Source organism: Chamaea fasciata, unplaced genomic scaffold (genome assembly GCF_029207755.1).
Source record: "Chamaea fasciata isolate MVZ Bird 193981 ecotype frontalis unplaced genomic scaffold, bChaFas1.0.hap1 SCAF_3, whole genome shotgun sequence".
In the NCBI taxonomy this organism is placed as follows: Eukaryota; Metazoa; Chordata; class Aves; order Passeriformes; family Sylviidae; genus Chamaea; species Chamaea fasciata.
The window spans coordinates 4149258-4176945 of NW_027094088.1; the positions used below are offsets into that span (position 1 = coordinate 4149258).

Sequence of the window (27688 nt, forward strand, 5' to 3'; positions counted from 1 at the left end):
AAGTTGTGCTCCACACACTCCAGGAGTGCCCTTGGTTTCTTGCAGCCAGCTGTGTTCCTTTCCCAGCAGATGTTGGTGAGGCAGGTGTTAAACGATCTATTCAGTGCAGGTAAATGGGGATGCAGCTGCAGCACAAAATGCAGGCTGAGCTCTCTGGGAGCAGGAGCCCCAGCCCAGGGCAAGAGGCCATGAGCTCCCCTTTGCATTCCAAAGGGCACAGGGACCTGTGGGGCAGCCAGGGGACCAGACACTCAGAGACACAGCAGGAGCTGATGAGCCCCAGGGCTTCATGACCTTAGACAGTGAGGGGATGAAAGCACAGGGGTTCCTTTATTCCAGGTCCCTCCTTGGAGGCACCAGCTTGAGGTGTTATTTTGTTATTTAGCTACTGCATCGTGATTAATCTGTTCTGAGGATCTCGACATCTGTGACTCTGCTATGGGAAACCCAGCGTTAAGGAAACCTGGTCTGACTGTGTGAGTGTGGAGGGTATAGTCGTGAAGGCCCACGTTGTGTTGGGTCCCACATGAGGTGATGGGAGAGTGACTCCAGAGTGGCTCTTGGGTGCTTGCACAGGGAAGTTTCCTTAAGATTGAATCCCTCCCTTCCTAGCCTCTTGCTTCTGAAAAGCCCATAGCCCATAGGCTTCAAATCGAAGTTTCCAGGGTTCCAACACCATAGCCCTCAGCTACAGTGGGGAAGTGGTCCCCTTGGAGGAGCTTCCCAGCATGCTTCCATGATGGCAATTTGACCATAGTTAGGTTTGGAAGGGACCTAAAAGCTCATCTGGTTCCAACTTCCCTGCCATAGGCAGGAACACCTTCTACCAGACCAGGTAGCTCAAAGTCCCATCCAGCCTGGCCTTCAACAGCTCCGGGGATGGGGTGGGCAAGCTGTGCCTCACCACTCTTGTAGTCCAGCATTTCTTCCCAATATCCTATAAGAAACAGCTTAAGGCTGTTGCCCTTTTCCCTGCCTGCCCTTGGGAAGCCACCTTTTGGCCTACTTGTAGGGCCCCAGCAGGTACTGGGGAGGGGTTTTAGAGGTTCCAAAACGTCAACGGCCAAAAAGAACCGTTGGTCATGTGTCACGACCCCTGGCAGTCATGACCTCAACATTCTAGGGTTTGGGAGTTGGAGGGATGGACCAATCAGCAGGCTCTGCTCCAGGTAACATAGCAACGGGTGAAGAGCACCCGTGGCAGTTGGGAGCAGAGCAGCACAAGGGCGCTGCAGCGTGAGCTGTCCTGTCCTGCCTCTCTCTCGGCCTCCTTTGGGTACTGGTGTGCCACTCTGTGGAAGCCACCCAGGACCTTCCTGAATTCAAAGAAGAATGTCTGAAGCAATGGGTGGGATAGGTAATTTCACAGACCTTCCTACCTGTGAGCTCCCCAGGCTTGCGGAGCTTGCAGAGCTGGTGACCTCCGTCCACACGTCATGCAGCCAGTCGGCTATGCTGGCACTGGCCTTGAAGAGTGAAGGCTATATCCCAAAGCTCCTAGAGCTTTTCCAAATCTGTGAGAGACAGAAGAACACCGAAGCCTTGCACCTCCTGTTCCATACTGTCAGAGGAATTGTGTACCTAGACCAAGCCATCCTGTTTGAGGTGCTGTTTTCTGACCAGTGTATTCAGGCTGTTGCCGGATGCCTGGAGTACGATCCCTGTTTGCCTCAGCCAGCACAGCACAGGGAATCCTTAGCCAAAACAGCAAAGCTTCATGAGGTTATTCCAATCAAAGACCCTCACCTCAAGGAAAGAATCAGCCAGGCGTTCAGGGCACAGTACATTCTGGCCATCATCACGCCTAAGCCATCCGATTTTGAAGGTGGTCGTCTTTCTACCCTCAAGTCCTTCATCAGCTCCAGCAAAGAGAAGATTTTATGTGGGTTGCAAGTAAGTGGTTTTTTTTTTAATGCAGCTTAGATGGGAGCTGTAGAGATCCCGCTGGCTGTAGTTTGGAATTGGTTTACAGCTGGTGAACAGTGTTGAAGTTAATCACAGACACTTTCATTTGCACAATGTTTTGAATGCTTTCCCTTCTTCCTGATCCCTTGGATTTTGTATTTTCAAACTGATAAATTTTGGTTGAGTATCTTAATACTTTTTATGGGCTGTAACAAGATCAAGTGCTTCTCTTTGGTTGCCAAGCAAACCTTTGGATCTGCTTTTGTTTAAGTATTTCAGGAACATGCAACTTCCAGGGACATTTATTACAATGTTTTCTCTGTAAAGGGGTGCAAATATGGCAGAAAGCGCCAAACCCCTTCCTGGAGCTGCTGTAAACTGGAAATGATTCTGGTGGATGTGTACTCTAGCATTTGCCTTCTTTGTGACAAAAGCAATGGCAGTGTGGGAAGTTTGGCTTTGTGCAGGGTGGGGTCCTAAAAGGACCATGTTTTTCACTTTCCAGGATCACTGCCTAATTTGTGTTCTTTTTGTGTGCTCCACAGAAAGATGAGGCGTTTTTGCCTGCAGTTTTAGCACAACTAACAAATGAAGCTACACCTGCTGAGCAACGATGTCGATTGGTAAGTCAGCAGGCTTGGTGGCTCCTCAAAGGCTTTAAATAAATGACAGGCAAAAAGTAGAAAGAGAAACTGTTCTGAGAGTTCTGCAGTCTTAGAAGTATTTCAAGAGAATCAGCAATGTACACCCCCCTGGTAAAAATTGTAACTGTTTCATCCTTTCAGAGAGCTTTCTGACTTGAATACACAATAATTTATTTTTTTTTCCTGTGCACCAGATGAAGATTTTCAATGAATTATGTGCCTTTTTTTTCTCATTACGTGAGAGAAGAAATGGAACAAAGGAATTTCTTCAAACTTTGTTAAAGTTGCAAATTCTTCCAATTCTTGAAAAGTTAATGGTAAGTGAAAACTTAGAACTGCCTTTAATAAAACTAGAAAAGTCCACAGCCATTTGCCTGTTTTTTTTTTTTTGTTTTCTTTTTTTTTAAATCTGCCGAGCATTTTTTTTTGTAAGTCTGATTGGAGAGCTTTGCTCTGCTGAGAGTGGAGATTTCTGGTGATGTCCAGAATGCAGAAGCTTCCCACAGTTCTGCCCTGGAGAAGCCTGGCTTGACTGCTCTTGCTATTTTTTACTTTTCATGAGGGAGAAGTCTGAGGGCAGTGAAACCCTCGTGTCCAGGCAGTCAAAAGGTGAAAGAGACTTTTTGATGTGGAAGCTTGATTGCTGGATTTTTATCAGAGAAAATCACATCCCTTAAGGGAAGGTCTGAATTCTTGTTGCCTGTAAATGGGCACAGAAACTGTTGTACAACTTGATTTGTTCAGTTGGTTCTTTAGTACAAAATGAATAAATTGTGAATAGCAGGTACAGAATATCAAGAAAGTCTTAGATATTCAAGCAAGTTGGATGTTGTGAATGTTTCCAGCCTATGTTAGGGCTGTCAAATTCACAAAAAGTCTTGTGCCCTTTCTAAAGGAGGAAAACATTGGGAAAGAAAAATATTTGCCTGGTTCCTTGTTGTTTTTCTGTGACCATATTATCATGTTTCTCATGAAAATTTTTGAAACAAAATGTTCTCCACTTTTGAACTGCCTCTTCCTTGCAGCTGAACATGTTTTGTTTTTTTTTTTCTTTTTTTTGGTAAGGCAATGGACGATCTGCAAGTTAGATCTTTTGCTACAGATATATTGTCTTACTAGTGCAATTTTGTCCATCCAAAGTCCAAGATTTTGTACTGCAAGAGGCCCGGCAGAGTGAGAATGTAAGTAACAAGTGGTTTGGAGATTTTGAATACACCACTTTTAGGGAAAACAAGAAAACAACCAGCAAAATAAAATCTCAGTTTCTGAGTTTTTATTTTATTTTGGAATCATTGCAAAAAGTTGGGGAACTCGTTCCATTCTTGTGAGCAATTATTTTATGACTTCTTTCTTTGTGTTTTTTTTTTTTGTTTGTTTGTTTGTTTTGTATTTTTTGGATTTTTTTAGCATACCCAACTCATCACTAAGGTCATAGAGCAGATGATCTGTACTACCGACCCTCAATTTGGAGGAAATCATCAGTTAATGAAGATACTTTGTGCTCTGATCAACACAGACAAAATGATGGCCAGAATTAGTGTAAGTGAACATGAATGGCAGAAGACATGACACTGTCTTGGCAAACTTGAAAGCCTGATACACTCTATTGCTGTTATTGCGGGCAAAGGAGACAAAATTATAGGGTTTTTTTTTAATTGAGTGGAGTGTGGTCTGATAGTGACTTTAAATAAGCAAAAGATAAGCTAATTTTGCTAATGGAAGGCATGTGTGTAGGGCACTGTGCCAATATTAAATGGTTAATTAATTGAGCATTAATTAACCATTATTTAAATTGTTAAATTAATAGGTGTCAGTGCCATAGCCCTGTCTGACCATAGCTCTCTCCATCTGGATGATAAATCCTGAAAGATTTCAATACATTGTAACGTAGCAGAATACCTGTAAAATGGTTTACAGATATTTGTTCTGGGCAAAACTATTTTCAGAATTTCAGAATGGTTTAAAGACACTTTGTCAAGCACTTTGAGTCATTGATGGGCTTTTTTCAGTATATATTTGCGTCCATGCTGGGGATTCTTTTAATGATAGCCAGCTTGCTTGCATGTCTCACAAGTTTGCCCCAAAAGAAAGAAATTGATCCTGTATGAAGACAGTGCTGCAGACCCAAAGAACTCAGCAGAATCCTTTGTAGGCTGTTTCTTCTTTTATTATTCTTTTTATATTTAAAAGTTAAACGTGAATGCCAGTGTTTAATGAAGTTATTGCTGTTTCAGAGTTTGGAAGTATTTGAATTTCTCGAAATCTTCTACGACCGTTACATTCAACTTCTTACTGCGCCGCTGCTGGCTGCCACATCAGAACCATACCAGGAAATAGGTAATGACAATTTTAATTTTTCTTTCCCCTTCGAAGGGCCTCACAGTCCTGGTAAACAGCAATAGACCTGTGATGCCTTCTGGGAACACGCTTACTGCTGTTCCTGTCTCAGTCTTCCTTTCCTGAAGCTGTGAATGCTGACATAGCGTGATGGTGTGCTTTGTAAAGACGCACTTCCCTCATGTATATTGAGAATAACGTCATAGTTTTACTAGTCTAATTTTAAAGAATATTGACTGCAAAGGTAAAAAAAAAAAAAAAAAAGCTGTAGCTGTGTTTGCTGTTTTGTTCTGACCCAATGTTCTGCTTCCCAAAGCAATCCAGTAAAACAAAAATCCACTACAAATATGCCAGGAACTGGAATAGCAACTGAGCTCAGTGTATGCTGACAGTACGTTATTGAATTTTTTGTATAACCCAAGGCATTAATTTTTCTTGTAGATAATTATCAAAAAGCAGAAACACTTGCCTCAATTTTGGCGATGCTGTCTTATTGTGTGCAACAGCACAAGCATCACATGAAGATTTACGTTTTGAAGAAAGATCTGCTAAGAACAGCACTGGTCCTGATGAAGTCCAAACACAAATTTCTGGCCTTGAGTGAGTATTGGAACTGTTGTGATTTCCTTCTTCAGGCTTTGTGTGTCCTGTGTGGAAGGTGTACCAATGTACACCTGAACTCAGAATTCCTGTTCGTTTGCTGTGTTTCACTGGTGTCAATTAAGTAATTTGGAAAAAATGAGGTTTGACTTCTTTTTTCTTTTTTTTTTTGTAAAAGAGCAGCTGTCTGTAAGCACAGAGCAATGCAGTTTCTGGTGGGAGGAGGATTGTTGTCTCTTTTGAAGTCTGCAGGGATCCTTTGAAATCTTCATGACAGGATCCTTTGTGATCAGGTTTCTCTCCTCATTTCAGTGGAAATTGTGTCCTTTCTTAATAATGTTCTCAATCTGGTACTCCCTGTGGAGAGTGAATGAAATTCTGTGACCCAGGATCTTTAAAGACTCAGGGCTGGTTCTGGGAGGGGAACAAGGGGGAAAAAAGCACAGGAGGGAGTTAATAGTTGAACTGCATGCATGCTGGCATGCATTGCTGCTGGATTGGAGGAAGAAATCCATGGTTCCTGATGACCTTCAAATACCAGGGAAAAGTCCCAGAAGGAAAGAAATGCCAACAAATGCTGCTTTTTGCACTTTGGGGGTGCATCTTCCTCTCAGGATAACACCAAGTTTTTCAGTTTTTTCACAGCAAGGTGAGAGCCCCAGCATCTGGTTGTTGAATACTTGAATGTCTTTTCTTCACACAGGTGCTCTTCGCTTTATGAGGAAGATAATTGGCCTGAAGGATGACCTTTACAACCGGTACATCACCCTGGGGAACCTGTTTGAGCCAGTTTTAAACGCTGTGCTGGACAACAAGGATAAGCGCAACCTGCTGAAATCTGCCTCGATGGAAATGTTTAAATTCATCCAAAGGGTGAGTTCAGCAGCAGCCTCAGCACTGACATGTCCATGGCATTGCCAGAGGCCAAAGGCGGATCTCCAAGATAGCAAATGTCCTGTTTTAATGGAAGGTTCACAAATGGAGCTGGGACTTTGCTGAGTCTATTGTTCATTTCTAAGGGAAGTTGAATCTTTCTAGATCTCAGCTCTTTCCCTAAGAATAAATTTGATTGCTTCCCGTTTGTTCTTGACAAGAATACTTTGGCTCTGGACAAGGAATCAGTTACTTTCCAAAAAGCTTTCTGACTTTCTGCCTGTGAACATTTGAGACTGAAACCTTGTTTTTGTTCTTATTCAGGAGAATATTCAGTTGCTTATTGCACATTTAGTTGAGAACTTCTCTGATGCACTGGAATCTGTCAAACCCACTCAGGCATTCCAGGGCCTGAAGACAAAACAGGACCCAGCGAAAGAGGAGGAAAGAAAGAAAGTGGACAGGTATGGCCCAGTTTCTGTCTCATGAGGCTGCCAGTGGCTGGCATTCTGCAGGCCTGCCCGGTTGGTTTTTAACTTTCCAGAGAGCAGCAGAAGCAGGTGGCTGGGATTGGGGTTGGATTTCATGCTTGCTGAAAACTTTTTGCAGTAAACCCCCACCTAGCTTTCTTTGAGTAGAGCTGATGTGGCCAGTAGATTAAATGTCCTGTTCAGAAAACTGCCAGCTTAGGAAGAGCAGAATCTTGCTCTGCTCTTCTGAGTTAGGACTGAGTCTGCCTCATTATCACCTGGGTATTTGTGAAGCTTACGGTGAGGGTGGAAGCAGGGATGGAGCTGGATTGCTTTCTCCAAGTCACTTCCTTCATTCTAATTCTTTGGAAGCCCATTGATGACCTGGCTGAGTCTGAAACATCAGGAAAAGCTTCAATCACTTGTCCTGTGTCTCTTGCAGTGTCCCCTCCGCATTGCCTGTTGAGACACGTGCCAAAGAACCAACAGTCTCCCCAGTGCGTGAAGATCTGAAGTTCAGTGCAGGTGAAGGGAAGGCAGCTGCAACATCTAAACCAAGCTGCAGTGACTCCTCGACAACCTACAGAAGCCTGACCACAGCGCTGGAATTCCCCAAGGTGGGAGAGAAGTTTCATGGAGGCTCCTGTCCTCACACAGGACCGCAGAGCAGCCTCAGAGCTTCTCTGGGTGTGATGTGGCACAGTCAGCAATAGCCTTGTACAGGGTATCTCGGGGATACATACACACAAATCCCTGACTAATTCCACCAAGAGTGAAACCCTGACTGGTCTGGGGTAAGGTTTGATGAGGATAAGGTGGGACTGGAGTCAGTTGTTAATCTGGTGGGCACAATTTTGCCTCTTCCGCATGACTCAACTTTTGCTACTCCTTGGCTTTCTACCCTGCCCAGCTGGTGTGATACACAGATGGAATTTCCTTTTTTGGTATCTGTTCCCCATCAGGGGATTAAGAAGTGGTTTTAAGCAGACAAAATGCAGGGAGTGATACCTCTTTTGTGCCTTTTACAGCTGAGCGTTATTCAAATCTTAGCTTCTGAGCAGCTACAGAGAACTGGCAAGAATTTTATTGCTCACCTCTAAGACTTGGGGGCAAAACAGATGTGCGGTGTGCATTTTTTCAATGTGGGAATTTCATTTTTTTTTTAACCTTTTTCTAATTCGCAGAGAGGTCTGTTTGAAATATTTGGTTTTCACAATGATGAAGATGATGAGACACCACCAAAGAAAAGAGCTCGCCGGGATCCCTAAAGGTGACTGACATTTTATAGAAGAACTTTTAGGATGAGTTTTCCAGTGCTGCAGCTGTTTAATATCAAAATACGGGACCAGCTGCAATCCATCACATAGATCTGTCTTGTAATATAGGTTATTATTCAATAAAAATATAATATAATTTACTGGTTATATATGGATATGTTATAAAGTAATATAAAATAATATATAAGTAATAGAGCATATTATATAGGTAATAGAATATATTATATAGGTAATAGAATATATAAGTAATTGAATATAGTATGTGCTAATGTGTTATATTTTTCAATATACTAGTAATATATAGTAACATATGTTAGGTCTGTTTCTCCTGGAATAGTTTAATGTGAAGCCATTTCTATGTTTTGGAGATATAGTTAGTAGTTAGTTTACGGTACTTGCTAGTTTTAATTGTAACTCTTGTTTGAAAAATTTCTTTCCACATAGATATGTTAGACGGTTCGTTGCACCACAGAAGTTTCCTTTGTATTAAAGTTCCCAATGTACTTGTTTTACACTGTTTGTTAGCATGTGTAAGCAGTAAAATTCAGGAATTAAAATTTCCCTGTCATTTCTTCAGATGTGTTTTTTGTTAGTACTGTTTTAATAAAACGTTACACGAAAACTGACTGTGTGTTTGCTTCTTTTCCTGTGAGTTATTGTTGCACTCAGTGATGTCATGCCCTGTGCAAAGGGTAAGCCCACCCTTGGCTTCGCTTTCAATCTGTCAGGGCCAAGCCGGGACAGGGTTTTGAAATGATTTCTACGCTTTTGAAACTGAATTGCAGGGGACATCTCAAAATTTGCTACTAAAGTAAGTATTCCATATCTTACAATCCACTGTATTTCAGTGGTGCAGTTCCTGTGCTTGGGTCTGGTTCTGCAAGGTGTTTTAAGGACTGGATTTGAAATTTTATTTTTCAATGCAGGGCAGAAGGATGGTTTTCATACATTTGTCAAAAGTGGAATCTCTCCAAATTAGACGTGGAAGTCAAGAGGAAAAACATCCTTTCCAGCGTAGCAAATGGCTTCAAACTTCTCAAGATGAGTCCTCTGCTCCTTCGGTTTCGCAAAACCAGGACTCGGACAGTGGAAAATATTGTCATAATTGTTTTGTACTTTATTGCAAAAATTTTTAGAAGGGGGAAAAGACAGTTTTTTATTTTCTTGATCTAAAATTCTTTTAAGATGAGTACTGCTGTTAAACTTTTTATTTATATGAGAAGATTAATTATTCCTGAGTGCCTTGATGGTAAGTTTTCAGTCAGCTCTGACTACTGATCAAATGGCTGAAAGCCAAGACATATTTTCTCCCCAAGTTTCACTTAGGCAGACAACCAAGGGCATTATCCCAATTACACAATGATTATTTTGGAAGGAGAATGTACCATTTGAATCCATAAATAATGCACTTCACCATCTTAGCCTTGTGAAGGGGGGCACTGGTGCTAGGAAACTGCAGACTTCTCAGAAATTGCTTTGCGTAAATTTTTCAAGGATGCCATCATGGCGGCAGGTGTCTGGATGCAGGTGTCTGGCTCCTTGAAGTCAGAGGGCAAATGGATTTTGGATTTTATTTAATTTCTTCTGGATTGCTGCTTTTTTTCTAAAAAAACAAAACAAAGAAACAGAAAAAAAACTCCAACACTAAAAAACCCCCAAAAAAGCACATCTACATTGGGGCAAAATGGGCTGAGAGTCAGAACTGCTGCTTTGACCTTCCGCTGCATTTCCAGTGACAGGCATGGCCAGCTCCTCTCTTGGCACACTCATCTCTGTCCTCCTGGTGCAAAGTAGCTCAGTGTAATGCTGGAGAGGCCAGTTATCCCTCTGGATAGTCACTCACACCATGTTCTCACAGACAGACCTGAGGTTTTCGTCTTGGATCGTCCACTTCTGGGCTTGATGACTTCCCCCAGGAATTGCTGGAGTAATGCATGGAGTGCCAACAGGGAAAATTTTAGTACTGTATTCACCTTAGTCAAATCGTTTAGTCTGGAGTCCATTGGTATTCAGTGAGAAGAGTGAAGTACCCAGCAAGGACTGATGAAAAGTTATTAAATAAAGCAGTGTCATGTCATGTTTTAAAAAGCTTTGTCTTAATGCCCAGGAATATAAATCACATTGGCATATCCTGATTTTTTTCGTTTTGTTTTTAACTGGTCATTTTCAATAACTGAAGTCACAAAACACTGATACCTCCACCGGTGATACTATATAGGAAATAAATATTACACCTGTTCTAAGTGTTAGAAACAGTGTACGGAGTTTGTAAATTTTCATCTGGCTTAGCTTTATATTGATAAATTAATCCTTGCTTTTGATGATATCCAGCTAGAAAGAAGAGAAAATATAGTTAGTGTAGATTAAGATGAAGCCCTTCTGTTTATAGACATGAAGAAAAAAATTCAAATATAAGACCCCATGAGTGACTTGATTTCCTGAAGGTCTCTCAACCCCACTGAAATTAGTGGGAACAGAGTCAAGACACTTTACTCTTCCATGTATTCCAAAGTTACAAAGAAGGTTCAGGCATTCTTTGGAAAAATGGAGACAAATGCTGCTGATTTACCATTCTACACCTGTTCATTGGCCATGTGACAATAACTGTATATGGTATTCATAGGCTGAGTTACTACCCATCTCTAACTAAGATATTCTTGGAGCATCTCTGAACAGTTTCAGGAGTCATCCATTATAGATTCAGCTCATGGTTTGCAGCCTGTGTTCACACTTGTTTTAATGCAGAGCAGCAAAACCTCTGCTTTGAATCTTAAGAGAGTAAATAAACGCAGATGCCACAAACACAGTGGGAGGAGAAGGATAGGATTCCATGCCATGTGGAAAAGCCTGACTCTTTGCTCTGTTCCTGTCCTTTTCCATCCATTTCGTGCAGGAACCTCCTCATATGGCCAGGCATGAACCTGAGGAAACAATGAAGTCTTATAGGGCATGAAAGTGAGAAAAGTAAAAAAACACTAAGGGGAAAAACAACTGACAGCAGGGGACAACAAATGACAATAATTAACAGGATACAGAATAGCCTACCTCCATATTCACAATTAGAGGGATAATATTGACCTCTGCAAACCTTTGCTTTGACACATTTTACCTTCTTGCTATTTATCCTCTGCTCTGGTGGTGGTCCGAAGGAAAGTGTGCATTTATGCAAAAAAAATCTGCTCCCTAAGAAAAGTCTTCTACTAACTTCCGGAGGTGGGAATTTGGTTATGCTTCAAAGTGAGAGAATTTCCATTTCTCTCTAGGCAAAATGCACTACTTCATTGATGATTTCCTCTTTCTTGAATATTGACAAAAGGGGTGTGTCTTTTAAGAGTGGATGAAATGAAGAGTAGAGGAGGCAAATGAAGACTGTGCTTTCCGGCATGGAAGGACTGGCTAGGAGGAGGGAGCACAGCTCCCCTTCACTGCAGGGAGACATTGCTGCTTCTCATTCCTGCATTGTCACTTGTTGAACCCATCCCAGGACTTTTCCTCTAATGAGAAAAATCTGAAAAGCCAAGTGCTGTATGCTGTGGAGCAAATGTTATTCCTGTGCAGCTCTCTGCCTTAGGCCACCTGTCATGAAATTCGACATCGTTCAGTTTCAGTTGAAGTTTCCAATGGGTTTATCATTTGGGAGGATAAGAACTTGATTTGTGATGGATAATTATGACCAAAAATACATTGCTGTCTGTCAGTCTGCAGAGGGGTGTAGAGCTCAAGCATGCTTTCTCCATTTGTACCTTTTTCTCTACTACTGATATTGCCCTCTGCTCCTCCAAAGCCAGGATCCCTCTTCTGTCTGGCTTATTATGGAAAGTTTTGTGTACTTCATCCCTCTGACAGAAAACAAACAAGTTTGTGGAAAGAAACTTGTAAAATACACTGTCTGTATCCATTGTCCAGTGACAGAAATTTTTTCTCAGATTAAAGTAGCTCACAGCAGGACATTCTCATCCTAAATAAACTAATGTCATAAACAAAACATGCAAACATAATACACTCTGCAAAAGAAGTGGATTTTCTAGCCAGCTGTCTATTTACAGGCACAAGAGGTGTGGGAAACCTCTACCCACATCTGGCTGATTTTGGGATGTGAGTTTTGCTGGAAGAGGGGAAATAAGCACTGGGACTGATTGCACATGAACAGTGCCGTTCTATAGGCTCCATTGCTGAATGACATCATGCCAGAACACGACTCCTCAAAGTTTTTGTCAGAATTTTATTTCATGAGAACAGCTTCTAATTCTTCTTCCAAATCGAATATTTAGTGGTTTTAATTTTTTTCCTTAAATTTTAAAAGAATGCAATTAAAAGAGTAACTTATCTGAGCACTTTGATGATGTCACCATTCACAGTGTCAGCATTTTGCCCTGAGATGAATGTCAAAACTGGTGTTCCACCTTCTGATTTAAGCTAAAGGAAAACAGCAGTTGAAATTAATTTAATGTAATTAATTTAATTTAAAACAGTTCACACAGGAAAACTCCTGCAGGTTTTCAAGTTTAGTAGAACATCAGGACGAGTTAAGTGCTTCTCTTTGTTTGAAATGGCTAATGAAATGTGGGTGCAAATGCAGATCCAGGGAACCCTACTCTTCTAAGAAAGTCTTTCTGTGCCATCCACATGTGGCAAAAAGCCCCATCCATATGTGGATAAATTCTGTCCAGGGAGGTCATGGGCAAGGCCTGTTTTTGATGTCTTCAGCTGCCATTGCAGCTAATTTGTGAGAGATCAGTCAGAGAGGGTTGTGCTGATGAAGGACAAACCTTGGTGAAGGTTTTTATTGTGGCAGAGATACATGTGTGCACATGTGGTTTTATTTGTTTGGGATTTTTTTCATGGAGTAGCTGCTACAAGAAGCCCCTCAGAGCAGGAGCTGCTCAAGTGTAGAGGCAGAAAGGCTGGTGGTTTCTGGGGGGCACCCCCACAATTGCAATGGTGTGCACATTTCAGGAATTTTTAAAAAGATGAATGAGACGTGGCAAACTTCAGTGCAGACACACAGTGTTGATTGCCCAGCCTAGTATTTTTTCTCCCATAAGTGATCTAGTTTTTGCATTATTGCTCAAGTATGCGGCACGATCATCTAATTACATAGTGAGATGCCAATTAGAAACAGTGCTACAGCAGGCCATTACAAGTCAATTTGATGTGCCTTTTTGCACTGTAAACATTAATTGTTGGCATTGTTTTTCTCACTCCCACCTCCACTGTCTGAGTGACAGCAGGACGACTCACCGGTCTGAGATTTCTCTTGTGTAGATATAAAATATATGCTTCCAATATATGTTTTATATTTCCGGTGTAAGTTCTTTACCACTCAAAAGACGGTCAAAATGCAGATTGGCAGTGCTTCTCCACTTGCATCTCAGGAATAAAAGCTCATTTCCTCCCCCTGTTTTAGTCACCCTCCTTAATGCCCGATAGGCTCAGGATGCTTGGATGGCAGCAGTGTAATGATACTGAATTTATTAGGTCACTGTGAGGTTTCCTGGCAGTCAGTATCACGCTGCATTAAGAAAATTCCTGTGACCTTAATAAGAAATCACTAAATTGTTTATTTGCTCTGGCTTTCCTTGCATTCCTCTGATTAGAAAACATTGTGCATAGAAACAAGTTCTTCATGTTCCTTCCCAATCTTCTGCATTCTTGTTTAAAAAACAAACAAACAAAACCCTCCAAAAACCCAAAAACCCCAAAACCCCAACAAGGAAAGAAAACAGGAAAACCTCCCAAAACATGAAAACTCAAACAAAACCGAAAAAAACCACCACCAACAACATAAATCAAATGATGGTGTAATTCTGATTTATTTAAGAGAAAAGGGGCAAAGTAATTACCGAGTTGTCTGTGCTGCTCTGTGTACATCGCGTGGGGGCAAACCCAGTTATCTAAAATATGTGGTGTTTCATAATTACCCTTTCTGCCACAGCACCAGCTCTGACCCCTGCAGGCTTAGCATGGTTTGGTTTATCTTCCCAAGTGTTTTCTCTTTGGAATAAAGCATGGCCAGTAGATTATTTGCTCTGAACTGACCACCAGAAGATGCTTTTGCCAAGTCTTGACACTGTGTTGCTCTTTTCAGTCCTATGGCTTTGCCCGAGTGCTCGCTGGATGTGGGAGGAGTTCTGAAAGGTGGCTAAAACTCAGGTGGAACCATTCCATTTAATCCTTTATGGAATAATATTACTCATGAAAATAATAAATGATACTCATATAAATATATTTACAATAGAAATATATATATATACACACTAATAAAAAAATTATTTATATGATTAATAATTTAAGGAAATATATTAATTATCCTTCTCCAAAAACCTTCTGTGAAAAAAATACTTCAATGATGAATTTAATTCTCAAAAAACACAGCCCGTAGGGCTGTCACTGTTAGGGACATGAGAGAACCACACTCACTCAGGTTCCGAGGTGAGCAGAGAAAAGGAAATTCATTATCATTTGGGATTTAAATAGGTTTTGGAGTTTGGCCAAGGATTGATAGATGAGAGGAACACCTTTCTGACCCTAGTGGTCAGTTCAGCAGTCCATCACAGACTGGTATGAAAACAATCTACTTGTTTATGTTACATTCGTGAGAGACTCCACTAGAAATATGTGAACAGTCATCAGAAGGCTAAAGAATCAGGGCGACATCTCACCCTTTCTGCATTAGGAAAAAAAGAAATAGGAAGGAAGAAAAATCTTTCTTTTTGAAGGACCATTGGAGTGAACACTCGCGTCGTCTGCATCTGAGTCACCACTCCATAGTTCATGCACTCCGCTTTTCATTTGGTCATGGTCTCCATCTTTCAACATCACAGGGTTATTACAATTCTGTGGGACCATAAGGTGCTCGATGGCACACAAAGCTTTGCCAATCCACTGTGTGCAGGGTGAAACCTGCATTCCCCCTTGTTTTTTGTTGGTTTTTTTTTTTTTTTTTTTTGCCTCAGTGGCACACAACACAGTAACACAGGGTCTTCAGCAAATGAAACAAAAATGAAACAAGGCAGCATTGCTGACTTCCTTCAAAATTTGATGGCCCAAGTGCTGTGCTATGTCGACCACAAATGAAAAAGCCGTGACTTAATTGGAAGGCTGAAAGCGAGCAATTAGCTCAGATTATGTACTTGCCGTCTACTGCGGCTGATGGGGCAGGAAGACCCAGTCCAAACTGTGCCAGGGATAGGACCATTCATCTCCATCGGCCAGTGATACCTGTAGGATACAAAAGTATCACAAGAAAGCAATCGTTCATAGTCACAATGAGGATCAGCCAATCTGAGGGAAGCAGGGTGGGCAACAGCGTACCAGCCTGCAACATGCCCATGCTGTCCACCACAGCGTTAACTTTTCAGAGGTCTTGTAACAACCTCCATTTCCCAGACTTCTTTTCGATGCAGAGAGCAGGAGTGTCCCAAGACTGGTAAAACGTTCCAGATGATCCTGGTCCAACAGCTCCTGTACCAAGTTCTGAAGGGCGACAATTGTGTCTTGAGAGACAGTTCATTCCAGAGGTCAAGGGGCAAGGGAAAGAAACGTGATGTCTATCTAAGGGACAGACAGGGTACAAATCGTTTCAGGGCAGTCTCTGGCCATAACAACAGTCCAGTGAACTTGAGCCAGCCCGGGAGCTTCAGAACAGCTGTCTTCTCACCACCGGCTCTCTGTCTTGTGAACAGAAAACTCAAAAAACGCAAATTGACCAATCGTGGTCACTCCAAGGAGGCGCTGACCTCCTGGTGGCCATGTCCCTGCCTGCGCTAAAAGCGCATCTCACAGGACCGGCCCCTGCCGCTGCCCCGGGTTCTGTGGAAGGCGGCAGGGCCGGGCTCACGGGCCCCGAAGAGCCCGTGCCTGTCGGCAGGGCAGGAGCGCCGGCCGCATGGCCCGGACGAGGGACCTCGGTACAGCCACGGGTCCAGCCGGGACATGTGGACCCAGCGTGGGACAGATGGAGCCCATCACATGACCCCTCGGATCCAGGGCAGGGGGGGAACGGGACGCCGGGAGGGGCGCGGTGTGCGGAGCCGCGACCCCGGCCCGCCCCGCCGCCCGAGACTCGCCCGTCTGTGGAGGAGCGGGCGGCGCTGGCGGGGGAAGGGCCGTGGGGGGGCAGGAGGCGGCATGGGGCCGCTCGGCCCGGGCCCCCCGCAAGCCGTGTCACCCACAGCACCAGGCGGCACCGGCGCAGGGGAGGAGGGGCCCGGCCCTACGGCCAGCAACGCCCCGCCCGCGCCGCGGAGAACCATCGGGGGCACCGCCAGCCCCGCGGGGGGCGGGACGGACCGCCCGTCCCTCGGGTCCACCGCGACCTGCGCAGGCACAGCGGCTGGCACCGAGCCGGGCACGGCCGCCCGTGGCGGGGACTCCGCTTCAGCCTCGCTTGTCCTTCTCCTTGGCGCTGGGACGGGTGGACTCAGTCCCGCCCCCTCCCTCAGCGCCAGAAGAGCACCGGGAGGGGCAGAAACCCCCCCCTCTTCAGCCTCCTGGGCGCGGGGACGGGCGGGATCGGTGGGGCCGCCACGGCCGGCTCCCCGGATCCCTGCGAGACCCCGCCTGGCTAGCCGGGAGCTGCGTCCTCCCCCCAGTCCAACTCGGAACCTGTCTCAGCCTCGGAGAGGGATGCTTCTTCTTTCCCCCCAGCCTCGGCATCCGAGATGGAAACATTTCCAGGGGAGACCCCGGCTCCCTCGGGAGCTTCCCACCTCATAAAACTGCTTATGACATCAACACATTGCTTCCAGAGCTCCAGTAACTCCACCAAGTCTGCATCGTCACGTGCAGACATGGCCTGGATGATGTGGACACCGAATCAGCCCCACTCTTCCCGTGAAAGGGCTCTCCAGTCTTCTGGGAAAAACCCATTGCATTTGCCATAATAATATAAACGCTTAAAATCATCACTAGAAACAGCAACCTTCTGCCGCTGCAGGGAGGCTCGCAAATGGTGCAAGATCCAAGCCTCAAACCTGAAGATAAAGAATACCATTTTTGCAAAAGCCTGTTACCAACCAGCTCTATTACCTTATAGCTGACTCCACACACTGCAATCGCCACAGTCGGAGGTCACCAGATGTCGCCGGTAGGGACATGATAGAACCACACTCACTCAGGTTCCGAGGTGAGCAGAGAAAAGGAAGTTCATTATCATTTGGGATTTAAATAGGTTTTGGAGTTTGGTCAAGGATTGGGAGATGAGAGGAACACCTTTCTGACCCCAGTGGTCAGTTCAGCAGTCCATCACAGACTGGTATGAAAACAATCTACTTGTTTATGTTACATTCAAGAGAGACTCCACTAGAAATATGTAAACAGTCATCAGAAGGCTAAAGAATCAGGGAGACACAGGGCCATAGCAGACTTTAGTCTAAAGGTAGCCCTGTGACAATTATGTTCAAAAATATGACATTTTCCATTGTTGAACACCACATCCCCTTGCCAAAATCAGGTTTTCTCCGATTCTGCTCTCAACTTGCACATCTAGATCAAGATTACGTGTCAGTTCTTAAAAATATTCAGGCACCTCAGTCACTTTTCTGATCAAAACCCACGAGCAGCTGTGGGCTGACCGTGGTGTTACTTTTACTCAGCCTTGCTATCTCTTTGTATGCTTGGATGATAAAAATAGACGTTGGTACTTGAGGGGATTCTGTGCTTATTTGTGTGTGTATGGCATCTGATTCTCGCGCTCTAAGGACTCTCTGCTACTACAGTATTATAAGGGGCTTTTGTAAATTACTACTTCATTTTGATGGATTGACATAGGCTTGGCCTGTTTCAGACGCAGTTTTCCATTGTTGCCAAACTGATTTTTGCCTTTTTTCTTTTATGTATTCTCTGTACTCTTGACATATGTATTTGTAGTGTATTCGTAGTCCCAGTACTTTTCCTTACCTTTTCTCCCCAGGCAGAAAGACAAAACACATTCCAGAGCACCAAGACTCAGGTATTACAGGGCCACTTCCTATCTTGGTCTCCCTAGGAACCCAGGTCAAACCCAGCTCTTTGAGACACGTTTTCATCAAGAACATTTAGTCCCTAAAAAGGGGAGGTGGGATTCAGAAAAGGGTTGAACGGGGGGGAAACTGCCTCACCAGTTATGTCTCTAATTGGTGATTTTTGTCAATTATGCTAATTTGCTCAACTTAGAAAATTGTATTCACCCTGGGGGTGGGGGGTGTGCGTGTTTTTGGACGTTCTCCATATCTGCCCCTGGAGGCCTCCAATAAACACCAGCCTTTATATTACCTCCTCTACCAATCTTATCTTGAAAGTGTGTGTTGTTTCATTTATAGGTTCTTTAAGGCATCACCATGGGTAGAAGAAGCTGCGACGCACCCTTAACCATGAAGCTCTGCACCTGTTCATTGCCATCTGATTTCCAAAGGCTTTCCAGCCCTAATGGGCTAAGTGGGATTATTCATTGTCACTGGTGTCTCCCTGTATAGCAGCATGTGTCCTGTTGCTGGAAGGGCCAGTGTGGCCCTTAGCGAATGTGGTACGAAGGGACATGTAGCAGCTTGAAATTAACTGATGGGAGAAGGACACTTAGAATGTAGTATGAGATCTCTAAGGTGTTGCACAAACACGGATTATTCTTTGCATTTACTGAAAAGAGAAAGAACAGCTGCTATTACCAAGCCAACATGGGCTAAAGAGCCACGATACAGTTATTGCTGGTTTTCTAGCTCTTCCAAATCATAGGATCCTAAAATGGTTTTCATGGGAAGGGACCTTAAAGATCATCCCTCTGCCATGGGCTTCTCACTAGACACAGTTGCTCAGGGCCCCATCCAGCCTGGCCTTCAACGCTTGCAGGGATGGGCATCCACAACCTCTGGATGGCTCATCTAATAGCTAGATCAGAAAATTGTGCTCCACACACTCCAGGAGTGCCCTTGGTTTCTTGCAGCCAGCTGTGTTCCTTTCCCAGCAGATGTTGGTGAGGCAGGTGTTAAACGATCTATTCAGTGCAGGTAAATGGGGATGCAGCTGCAGCACAAAATGCAGGCTGAGCTCTCTGGGAGCAGGAGCCCCAGCCCAGGGCAAGAGGCCGTGAGCTCCCCTTTGCATTCCAAAGGGCACAGGGACCTGTGGGGCAGCCAGGGGACCAGACACTCAGAGACACAGCAGGAGCTGATGAGCCCCAGGGCTTCATGACCTTAGACAGTGAGGGGATAAAAGCACAGGGGTTCCTTTATTCCAGGTCCCTCCTTGGAGGCACCAGCTTGAGGTGTTATTTTGTTATTTAGCTACTGCATCGTGATTAATCTGTTCTGAGGATCTGGACATCTGTGACTCTGGTACGGGAAACCCAGGGTTAAGGAAACCTGGTCTGAGTGTGTGAGTGTGGAGGGTATAGTCGTGAAGGCCCACGTTGTGTTGGGTCCCACATGAGGTGATGTGAGAGTGACTCCAGAGTGGCTCTTGGGTGCTTGCAGTGGGAATTTTCCTTAAGATTGAATCCCTCCCTTCCTAGCCTCTTGCTTCTGAAAAGCCCATGGCCCATAGGCTTCAAATCGAAGTTTCCAGGGTTCCAACACCATAGCCCTCAGCTACAGTGGGGAAGTGGTCCCCTTGGAGGAGCATCCCAGCATGCTTCCATGATGGCAATTTGACCATAGTTAGGTTTGGAAGGGACCTAAAAGCTCATCTGGTTCCAACTTCTACTTCTACCAGACCAGGTAGTTCAAAGCCCCATCCAGCCTGGCCTTCAACAGCTCCGGGGATGGGGTGGGCAAGCTGTGCCTCACCACTCTTGTAGTCCAGCATTTCTTCCCAATATCCTATAAGAAACAGCTTAAGGCTGTTACCCTTTTCCCTGCCTGCCCTTGGGAAGCCACCTTTTGGCCTACTTGTAGGGCCCCAGCAGGTACTGGGGAGGGGTTTTCGAGGTTCCAAAACGTCAACGGCCAAAAAGAACCGTTGGTCATGTGTCACGACCCCTGGCAGTCATGACCTCAACATTCTAGGGTTTGGGAGTTGGAGGGATGGACCAATCAGCAGGCTCTGCTCCAGGTAACATAGCAACGGGTGAAGAGCACCCGTGGCAGTTGGGAGCAGAGCAGCACAAGGGCGCTGCAGCGTGAGCTGTCCTGTCCTGCCTCTCTCTCGGCCTCCTTTGGGTACTGGTGTGCCATTCTGTGGAAGCCACCCAGGACCTTCCTGAATTCAAAGAAGAATGTCTGAAGCAATGGGTGGGATAGGTAATTTCACAGACCTTCCTACCTGTGAGCTCCCCAGGCTTGCGGAGCTTGCAGAGCTGGTGACCTCCGTCCACACGTCATGCAGCCAGTCGGCTATGCTGGCACTGGCCTTGAAGAGTGAAGGCTATATCCCAAAGCTCCTAGAGCTTTTCCAAATCTGTGAGAGACAGAAGAACACCGAAGCCTTGCACCTCCTGTTCCATACTGTCAGAGGAATTGTGTACCTAGACCAAGCCATCCTGTTTGAGGTGCTGTTTTCTGACAAGTGTATTCAGGGTGTTGCCGGATGCCTGGAGTACGATCCCTGTTTGCCTCAGCCAGCACAGCACAGGGAATTCCTAGCCAAAACAGCAAAGCTTCATGAGGTTATTCCTATCAAAGACCCTCACCTCAAGGAAAGAATCAGCCAGGCGTTCAGGGCACAGTACATTCTGGCCATCATCACGCCTAAGCCATCCGATTTTGAAGGTGGTCGTCTTTCTACCCTCAAGTCCTTCATCAGCTCCAGCAAAGAGAAGATTTTATGTGGGTTGCAAGTAAGTGGTTTTTTTTTTAATGCAGCTTAGATGGGAGCTGTAGAGATCCCGCTGGCTGTAGTTTGGAATTGGTTTACAGCTGGTGAACAGTGTTGAAGTTAATCACAGGCACTTTCATTTGCACAATGTTTTGAATGCTTTCCCTTCTTCCTGATCCCTTGGATTTTGTATTTTCAAACTGATAAATTTTGGTTGAGTATCTTAATACTTTTTATGGGCTGTAACAAGATCAAGTGCTTCTCTTTGGTTGCCAAGCAAACCTTTGGATCTGCTTTTGTTTAAGTATTTCAGGAACATGCAACTTCCAGGGACATTTATTACAATGTTTTCTCTGTAAAGGGGTGCAAATATGGCAGAAAGCGCCAAACCCCTTCCTGGAGCTGCTGTAAACTGGAAATGATTCTGGTGGATGTGTACTCTAGCATTTGCCTTCTTTGTGACAAAAGCAATGGCAGTGTGGGAAGTTTGGCTTTGTGCAGGGTGGGGTCCTAAAAGGACCATGTTTTTCACTTTCCAGGATCACTGCCTAATTTGTGTTCTTTTTGTGTGCTCCACAGAAAGATGAGGCGTTTTTGCCTGCAGTTTTAGCACAACTAACAAATGAAGCTACACCTGCTGAGCAACGATGTCGATTGGTAAGTCAGCAGGCTTGGTGGCTCCTCAAAGGCTTTAAATAAATGAGAGGCAAAAAGTAGAAAGAGAAACTGTTCCGAGAGTTCTGCAGTCTTAGAAGTATTTCTAGAGAATCAGCCAGTACACCCCCCTGGTAAAAATTGTAACTGTTTCATCCTTTCAGAGAGCTTTCTGACTCGAACACACAATAATTTATTTTTTTTTCCTGTGCACCAGATGAAGATTTTCAATGAATTATGTGCCTTTTTTTTCTCATTACGTGAGAGAAGAAATGGAACAAAGGAATTTCTTCAAACTTTGTTAAAGTTGCAAATTCTTCCAATTCTTGAAAAGTTAATGGTAAGTGAAAACTTAGAACTGCCTTTAATAAAACTAGAAAAGTCCACAGCCATTTGCCTGTTTTTTTGTTGTTTTTTTTTTTTTTTTTTTAAATCTGCCGAGCATTTTTTTTTGTAAGTCTGATTGGAGAGCTTTGCTCTGCTGAGAGTGGAGATTTCTGGTGATGTCCAGAATGCAGAAGCTTCCCACAGTTCTGCTCTGGAGAAGCCTGGCTTGACTGCTCTTGCTATTTTTTACTTTTCATGAGGGAGAAGTCTGAGGGCAGTGAAACCCTCGTGTCCAGGCAGTCAAAAGGTGAAAGAGACTTTTTGATGTGGAAGCTTGATTGCTGGATTTTTATCAGAGAAAATCACATCCCTTAAGGGAAGGTCTGAATTCTTGTTGCCTGTAAATGGGCACAGAAACTGTTGTACAACTTGATTTGTTCAGTTGGTCCTTTAGTACAAAATGAATAAATTGTGAATAGCAGGTCCAGAATATCAAGAAAGTCTTAGATATTCAAGCAAGTTGGATGTTGTGAATGTTTCCAGCCTATGTTAGGGCTGTCAAATTCACAAAAAGTCTTGTGCCCTTTCTAAAGGAGGAAAACATTGGGAAAGAAAAATATTTGCCTGGTTCCTTGTTGTTTTTCTGTGACCATATTATCATGTTTCTCATGAAAATTTTTGAAACAAAATGTTCTCCACTTTTGAACTGCCTCTTCCTTGCAACTGAACATGTTTTGTTTTTTTTTTCTTTTTTTTGGTAAGGCAATGGACGATCTGCAAGTTAGATCTTTTGCTACAGATATATTGTCTTATCTAGTGCAATTTTGTCCAGCCAAAGTCCAAGATTTTGTACTGCAAGAGGCCCGGCAGAGTGAGAACGTAAGTAACAAGTGGTTTGGAGATTTTGAATACACCACTTTTAGGGAAAACAGGAAAACAACCAGCAAAATAAAATCTCAGTTTCTGAGTTTTAATTTTATTTTGGAATCATTGCAAAAAGTTGGGGAACTCGTTCCATTCTTGTGAGCAATTATTTTATGACTTCTTTCTTTGTGTTTTTTTTTTTTGTTTGTTTGTTTTGTATTTTTTGGGATTTTTTTAGCATACCCAACTCATCACGAAGGTCATAGAGCAGATGATCTGTACTACCGACCCTCAGTTTGGAGGAAATCATCAGTTAATGAAGATATTTTGTGCTCTGATCAACACAGACAAAATGATGGCCAGAATTAGTGTAAGTGAACATGAATGGCAGAAGACATGACACTGTCTTGGCAAACTTAAAAGCCTGATACTCTCTATTGCTGTTATTGCGGGCAAAGGAGACAAAATTATAGGTTTTTTTTTTTAATTGAGTGGGGTGTGGTCTGATAGTGACTTTAAATAAGCAAAAGATAAGCTAATTTTGCTAATGGAAGGCATGTGTGTAGGGCACTGTGCCAAAATTAAATGGTTAATTAATTGAGCATTAATTAACCATTATTTAAATTGTTAAATTCATAGGTGTCAGTGCCATAGCCCTGTCTGACCATAGCTCTCTCCATCTGGATGATAAATCCTGAAAGATTTCAATACATTGTAACGTAGCAGAATACCTGTAAAATGGTTTACAGATATTTGTTCTGGGCAAAACTATTTTCAGAATTTCAGAATGGTTTAAAGACACTTTGTCAAGCACTTTGAGTCATTGCTGGGCTTTTTTCAGTATATATTTGCGTCCATGCTGGGGATTCTTTTAATGATAGCCAGCTTGCTTGCATGTCTCACAAGTTTGCCCCAAAAGAAAGAAATTGATCCTGTATGAAGACAGTGCTGCAGACCCAAAGAACTCAGCAGAATCCTTTGTCGGCTGTTTCTTCTTTTATTATTCTTTTTATATTTAAAAGTTAAATGTGAATGCCAGTGTTTAATGAAGTTATTGCTGTTTCAGTGTTTGGACGTATTTGAATTTCTCGAAATCTTCTACGACCGTTACATTCAACTTCTTACTGCGCCGCTGCTGGCTGCCACATCAGAACCATACCAGGAAATAGGTAATGACAATTTTAATTTTTCTTTCCCCTTTGAAGGGCCTCACAGTCCTGGTAAACAGCAATAGACCTGTGATGCCTTCTGGGAACACGCTTACTGCTGTTCCTGCCTCAGTCTTCCTTTCCTGAAGCTGTGAATGCTGACATAGCTTGATGGTGTGCTTTGTAAAGACGCACTTCCCTCATGTATATTGAGAATAACGTCATAGTTTTACTAGTCTAATTTTAAAGAATATTGACAGCAAAGGTAAAAAAAAAAAAAAAAAGCTGTAGCTGTGTTTGCTGTTTTGTTCTGACCCAATGTTCTGCTTCCCAAAGCAATCCAGTAAAACAAAAATCCACTACAAATATGCCAGGAACTGGAATAGCAACTGAACTCAGTGTATGCTGACAGTACGTTATTGAATTTTTTGTATAACCCAAGGCATTAATTTTTCTTGTAGATAATTATCAAAAAGCAGAAACACTTGCCTCAATTTTGGCGATGCTGTCTTATTGTGTGCAACAGCACAAGCATCACATGAAGATTTACGTTTTGAAGAAAGATCTCCTAAGACCAGCACTGGTCCTGATGAAGTCCAAACACAAATTTCTGGCCTTGAGTGAGTATTGGAACTGTTGTGATTTCCTTCTTCAGGCTTTGTGTGTCCTGTGTGGAAGGTGTACCAATGTACACCTGAACTCAGAATTCCTGTTCGTTTGCTGTGTTTCACTGGTGTCAATTAAGTAATTTGGAAAAAAAGAGGTTTGACTTCTTTTTTCTTTTTTTTTTGTAAAAGAGCAGCTGTCTGTAAGCACAGAGCAATGCAGTTTCTGGTGGGAGGAGGATTGTTGTCTCTTTTGAAGTCTGCAGGGATCCTTTCAGATCTTCATGACAGGATCCTTTGTGATCAGGTTTCTCTCCTCATTTCAGTGGAAGTTGTGTCCTTTCTTAATAATGTTCTCAATCTGGTACTCCCTGTGGAGAGTGAATGAAATTCTGTGACCCAGGATCTTTAAAGACTCAGGGCTGGTTCTGGGAGGGGAACAAGGGGAAAAAAAACACAGGAGGGAGTTAATAGTTGAACTACATGCATGCTGGCATGCATTGCTGCTGGATTGGAGGAAGAAATCCATGGTTCCTGATGACCTTCAAATACCAGGGAAAAGTCCCAGAAGGAAAGAAATGCCAACAAATGCTGCTTTTTGCACTTTGGGGGTGCATCTTCCTCTCAGATGGAACACCAGATTTTTCAGTTTTTTCACAGCAAGGTGAGAGCCCCAGCATCTGGTTGTTGAATACTTGAATGTCTGTTCTTCACACAGGTGCTCTTCGCTTTATGAGGAAGATCATTGGCCTGAAGGATGACCTTTACAACCGTTACATCACCCTGGGGAACCTGTTTGAGCCAGTTGTAAACGCTGTGCTGGACAATAAGGATAAGTGCAACCTGCTGAAATCTGCCTCGATGGAAATGTTTGAATTCATCCAAAGGGTGAGTTCAGCAGCAGCCTCAGCACTGACATGTCCATGGCATTGCCAGAGGCCAAAGGCGGATCTCCAAGATAGCAAGTGTCCTGTTTTAATGGAAGGTTCACAAATGGAGCTGGGACTTTGCTGAGTCTATTGTTCATTTCTAAGGGAAATTGAATCTTTCTAGATCTCAGCTCTTTCCCTAAGAATAAATCTGATTGCTTCCCGTTTGTTCTTGACAAGAACACTTTGGCTCTGGACAAGGAATCAGTTACTTTCCAAAAAGCTTTCTGACTTTCTGCCTGTGAACATTTGAGACTGAAACCTTGTTCTTGTTCTTATTCAGGAGAATATTCAGTTGCTTATTGCACATTTAGTTGAGAACTTCTCTGATGCACTGGAATCTGTCAAACCCACTCAGGCATTCCAGGGACTGAAGAGAAAACACGACCAAGCAAAAGAGGAGGAAAGAAAGAAAGTGGACAGGTATGGCCCAGTTTCTGTCTCATGAGGCTGCCAGTGGCTGGCATTCTGCAGGCCTGCCCGGTTGGTTTTTAACTTTCCAGAGAGCAGCAGAAGCAGGTGGCTGGGATTGGGGTTGAATTTCATTCTTGCTGAAAACTTTTTGCAGTAAACCCCCACCTAGCTTTCTTTGAGTAGAGCTGATGTGGCCAGTAGATTAAATGTCCTGTTCAGAAAACTGCCAGCTCTGGAAGAGCAGAATCTTGCTCTGCTCTTCTGAGTTAGGATTGAGTCTGCCTCATTATCACCTGGGTATTTGTGAAGCTTACGGTGAGGGTGGAAGCAGGGATGGAGCTGGATTGCTTTCTCCAAGTCACTTCCTTCATTCTAATTCTTTGGAAGCCCATTGATGACCTGGCTGAGTCTGAAACATCAGGAAAAGCTTCAATCACTTGTCCTGTGTCTCTTGCAGTGTCCCCTCCGCATTGCCTGTTGAGACACGTGCCAAAGAACCAACAGTCTCCCCAGTGCGTGAAGATCTGAAGTTCAGTGCAGGTGAAGGGAAGGCAGCTGCAACATCTAAACCAAGCTGCAGTGACTCCTCGACAACCTACAGAAGCCTGACCACAGCGCTGGAATTCCCCAAGGTGGGAGAGAAGTTTCATGGAGGCTCCTGTCCTCACACAGGACCGCAGAGCAGCCTCAGAGCTTCTCTGGGTGTGATGTGGCACAGTCAGCAATAGCCTTGTACAGGGTATCTCGGGGATAAATACACACAAATCCCTGACTAATTCCACCAAGAGTGAAACCCTGACTGGTCTGGGGTAAGGTTTGATGAGGATAAGGTGGGACTGGAGTCAGTTGTTAATCTGGTGGGCACAATTTTGCCTCTTCCGCATCACTCAACTGTTGCTACTCCTTGGCTTTCTACCCTGCCCAGCTGGTGTGATACACAGATGGAATTTCCTTTTTTGGTATCTGTTCCCCATCAGGGGATTAAGAAGTGGTTTTAAGCAGACAAAATGCAGGGAATGATACCTTTTTTGTGCCTTTTACAGCTGAGCATTATTCAAATCTTAGCTTCTGAGCAGCTACAGAGAACTGGCAAGAATTTTATTGCTCACCTCTAAGACTTGGGGGCAAAACAGATGTGCGGGGTGCATTTTTTCAATGTGGGAATTTCATTTTTTTTTTAACCTTTTTCTAATTCGCAGAGAGGTCTGTTTGAAATATTTAGTTTTCACGATGACGAAGATGATGAGACACCACCAAAGAAAAGAGCTCGCCGGGATCCCTAAAGGAGACTGACATTTTATAGAAGAACTTTTATGATGAGTTTTCCAGTGCTGCAGCTGTTTAATGTCAAAATACGGGACCAGCTGCAATCCATCACATAGACCTGTCTTGTAATATACGTTATTATTCAATAAAAATGTAATATAATTTACTGGTTATATATGGATATTTTGTAATACAAAATAATATAAAATAATATAATATATAAGTAATAGAGCATATTATATAGGTAATAGAATATATTATATAGGTAATAGAATAGTCAAGTAATAGAATATAATATGTTATAATGTGTTATATTAATCAATATACTAGTAATATATAGTAAGATATGTTAGGTCTGTTTCTCCTGGAATAGTTTAATGTGAAGCCATTTCTATGTTTTGGAGATAGAGTTAGTAGTTAGTTTACGGTACTTGCTAGTTTTAATTGTAACCCTTGTTTGAAAAATTTCTTTCCACATAGATATGTTAGACGGTGCGTTGCACCACAGAAGTTTCCTTTGTATTAAAGTTCCCAATGTACTTGTTTCACAGTGTTTGTTAGCATGTGTAAGCTGTAAAATTCAGGAATTAAAATTTCCCTGTCATTTCTTCAGATGTGTTTTTTGTTAGTACTGTTTTAATAAAACGTT

At 43.4% G+C, this 27688-nt stretch overlaps 2 protein-coding genes across 2 annotated transcripts; both read left to right on the forward strand.

Annotated features, from left to right (window-relative positions):
- Window positions 1–1344: 1344 nt before the first annotated feature.
- LOC136287928 (serine/threonine-protein phosphatase 4 regulatory subunit 3B-like) lies at window positions 1345–8097 on the forward strand. Its single transcript, XM_066180614.1, is given in 12 exon segments — window positions 1345–1893; window positions 2451–2528; window positions 2744–2866; window positions 3615–3663; window positions 3666–3730; window positions 3957–4088; window positions 4784–4886; window positions 5328–5486; window positions 6190–6359; window positions 6684–6823; window positions 7272–7446; window positions 8014–8097. Coding segments are annotated over 12 exon segments (1827 nt in total).
- Window positions 8098–20305: 12208 nt separating this feature from the next.
- On the forward strand, window positions 20306–27056 carry LOC136287929 (serine/threonine-protein phosphatase 4 regulatory subunit 3B-like). The gene is made up of 11 exons (XM_066180615.1): window positions 20306–20854; window positions 21412–21489; window positions 21704–21826; window positions 22576–22692; window positions 22916–23047; window positions 23744–23846; window positions 24287–24445; window positions 25149–25318; window positions 25643–25782; window positions 26231–26405; window positions 26973–27056. The coding sequence occupies exons 1-11, from the start codon at window positions 20306–20308 to the stop codon at window positions 27054–27056; spliced, it is 1830 nt and encodes a 609-aa protein (XP_066036712.1).
- Window positions 27057–27688: the final 632 nt, after the last annotated feature.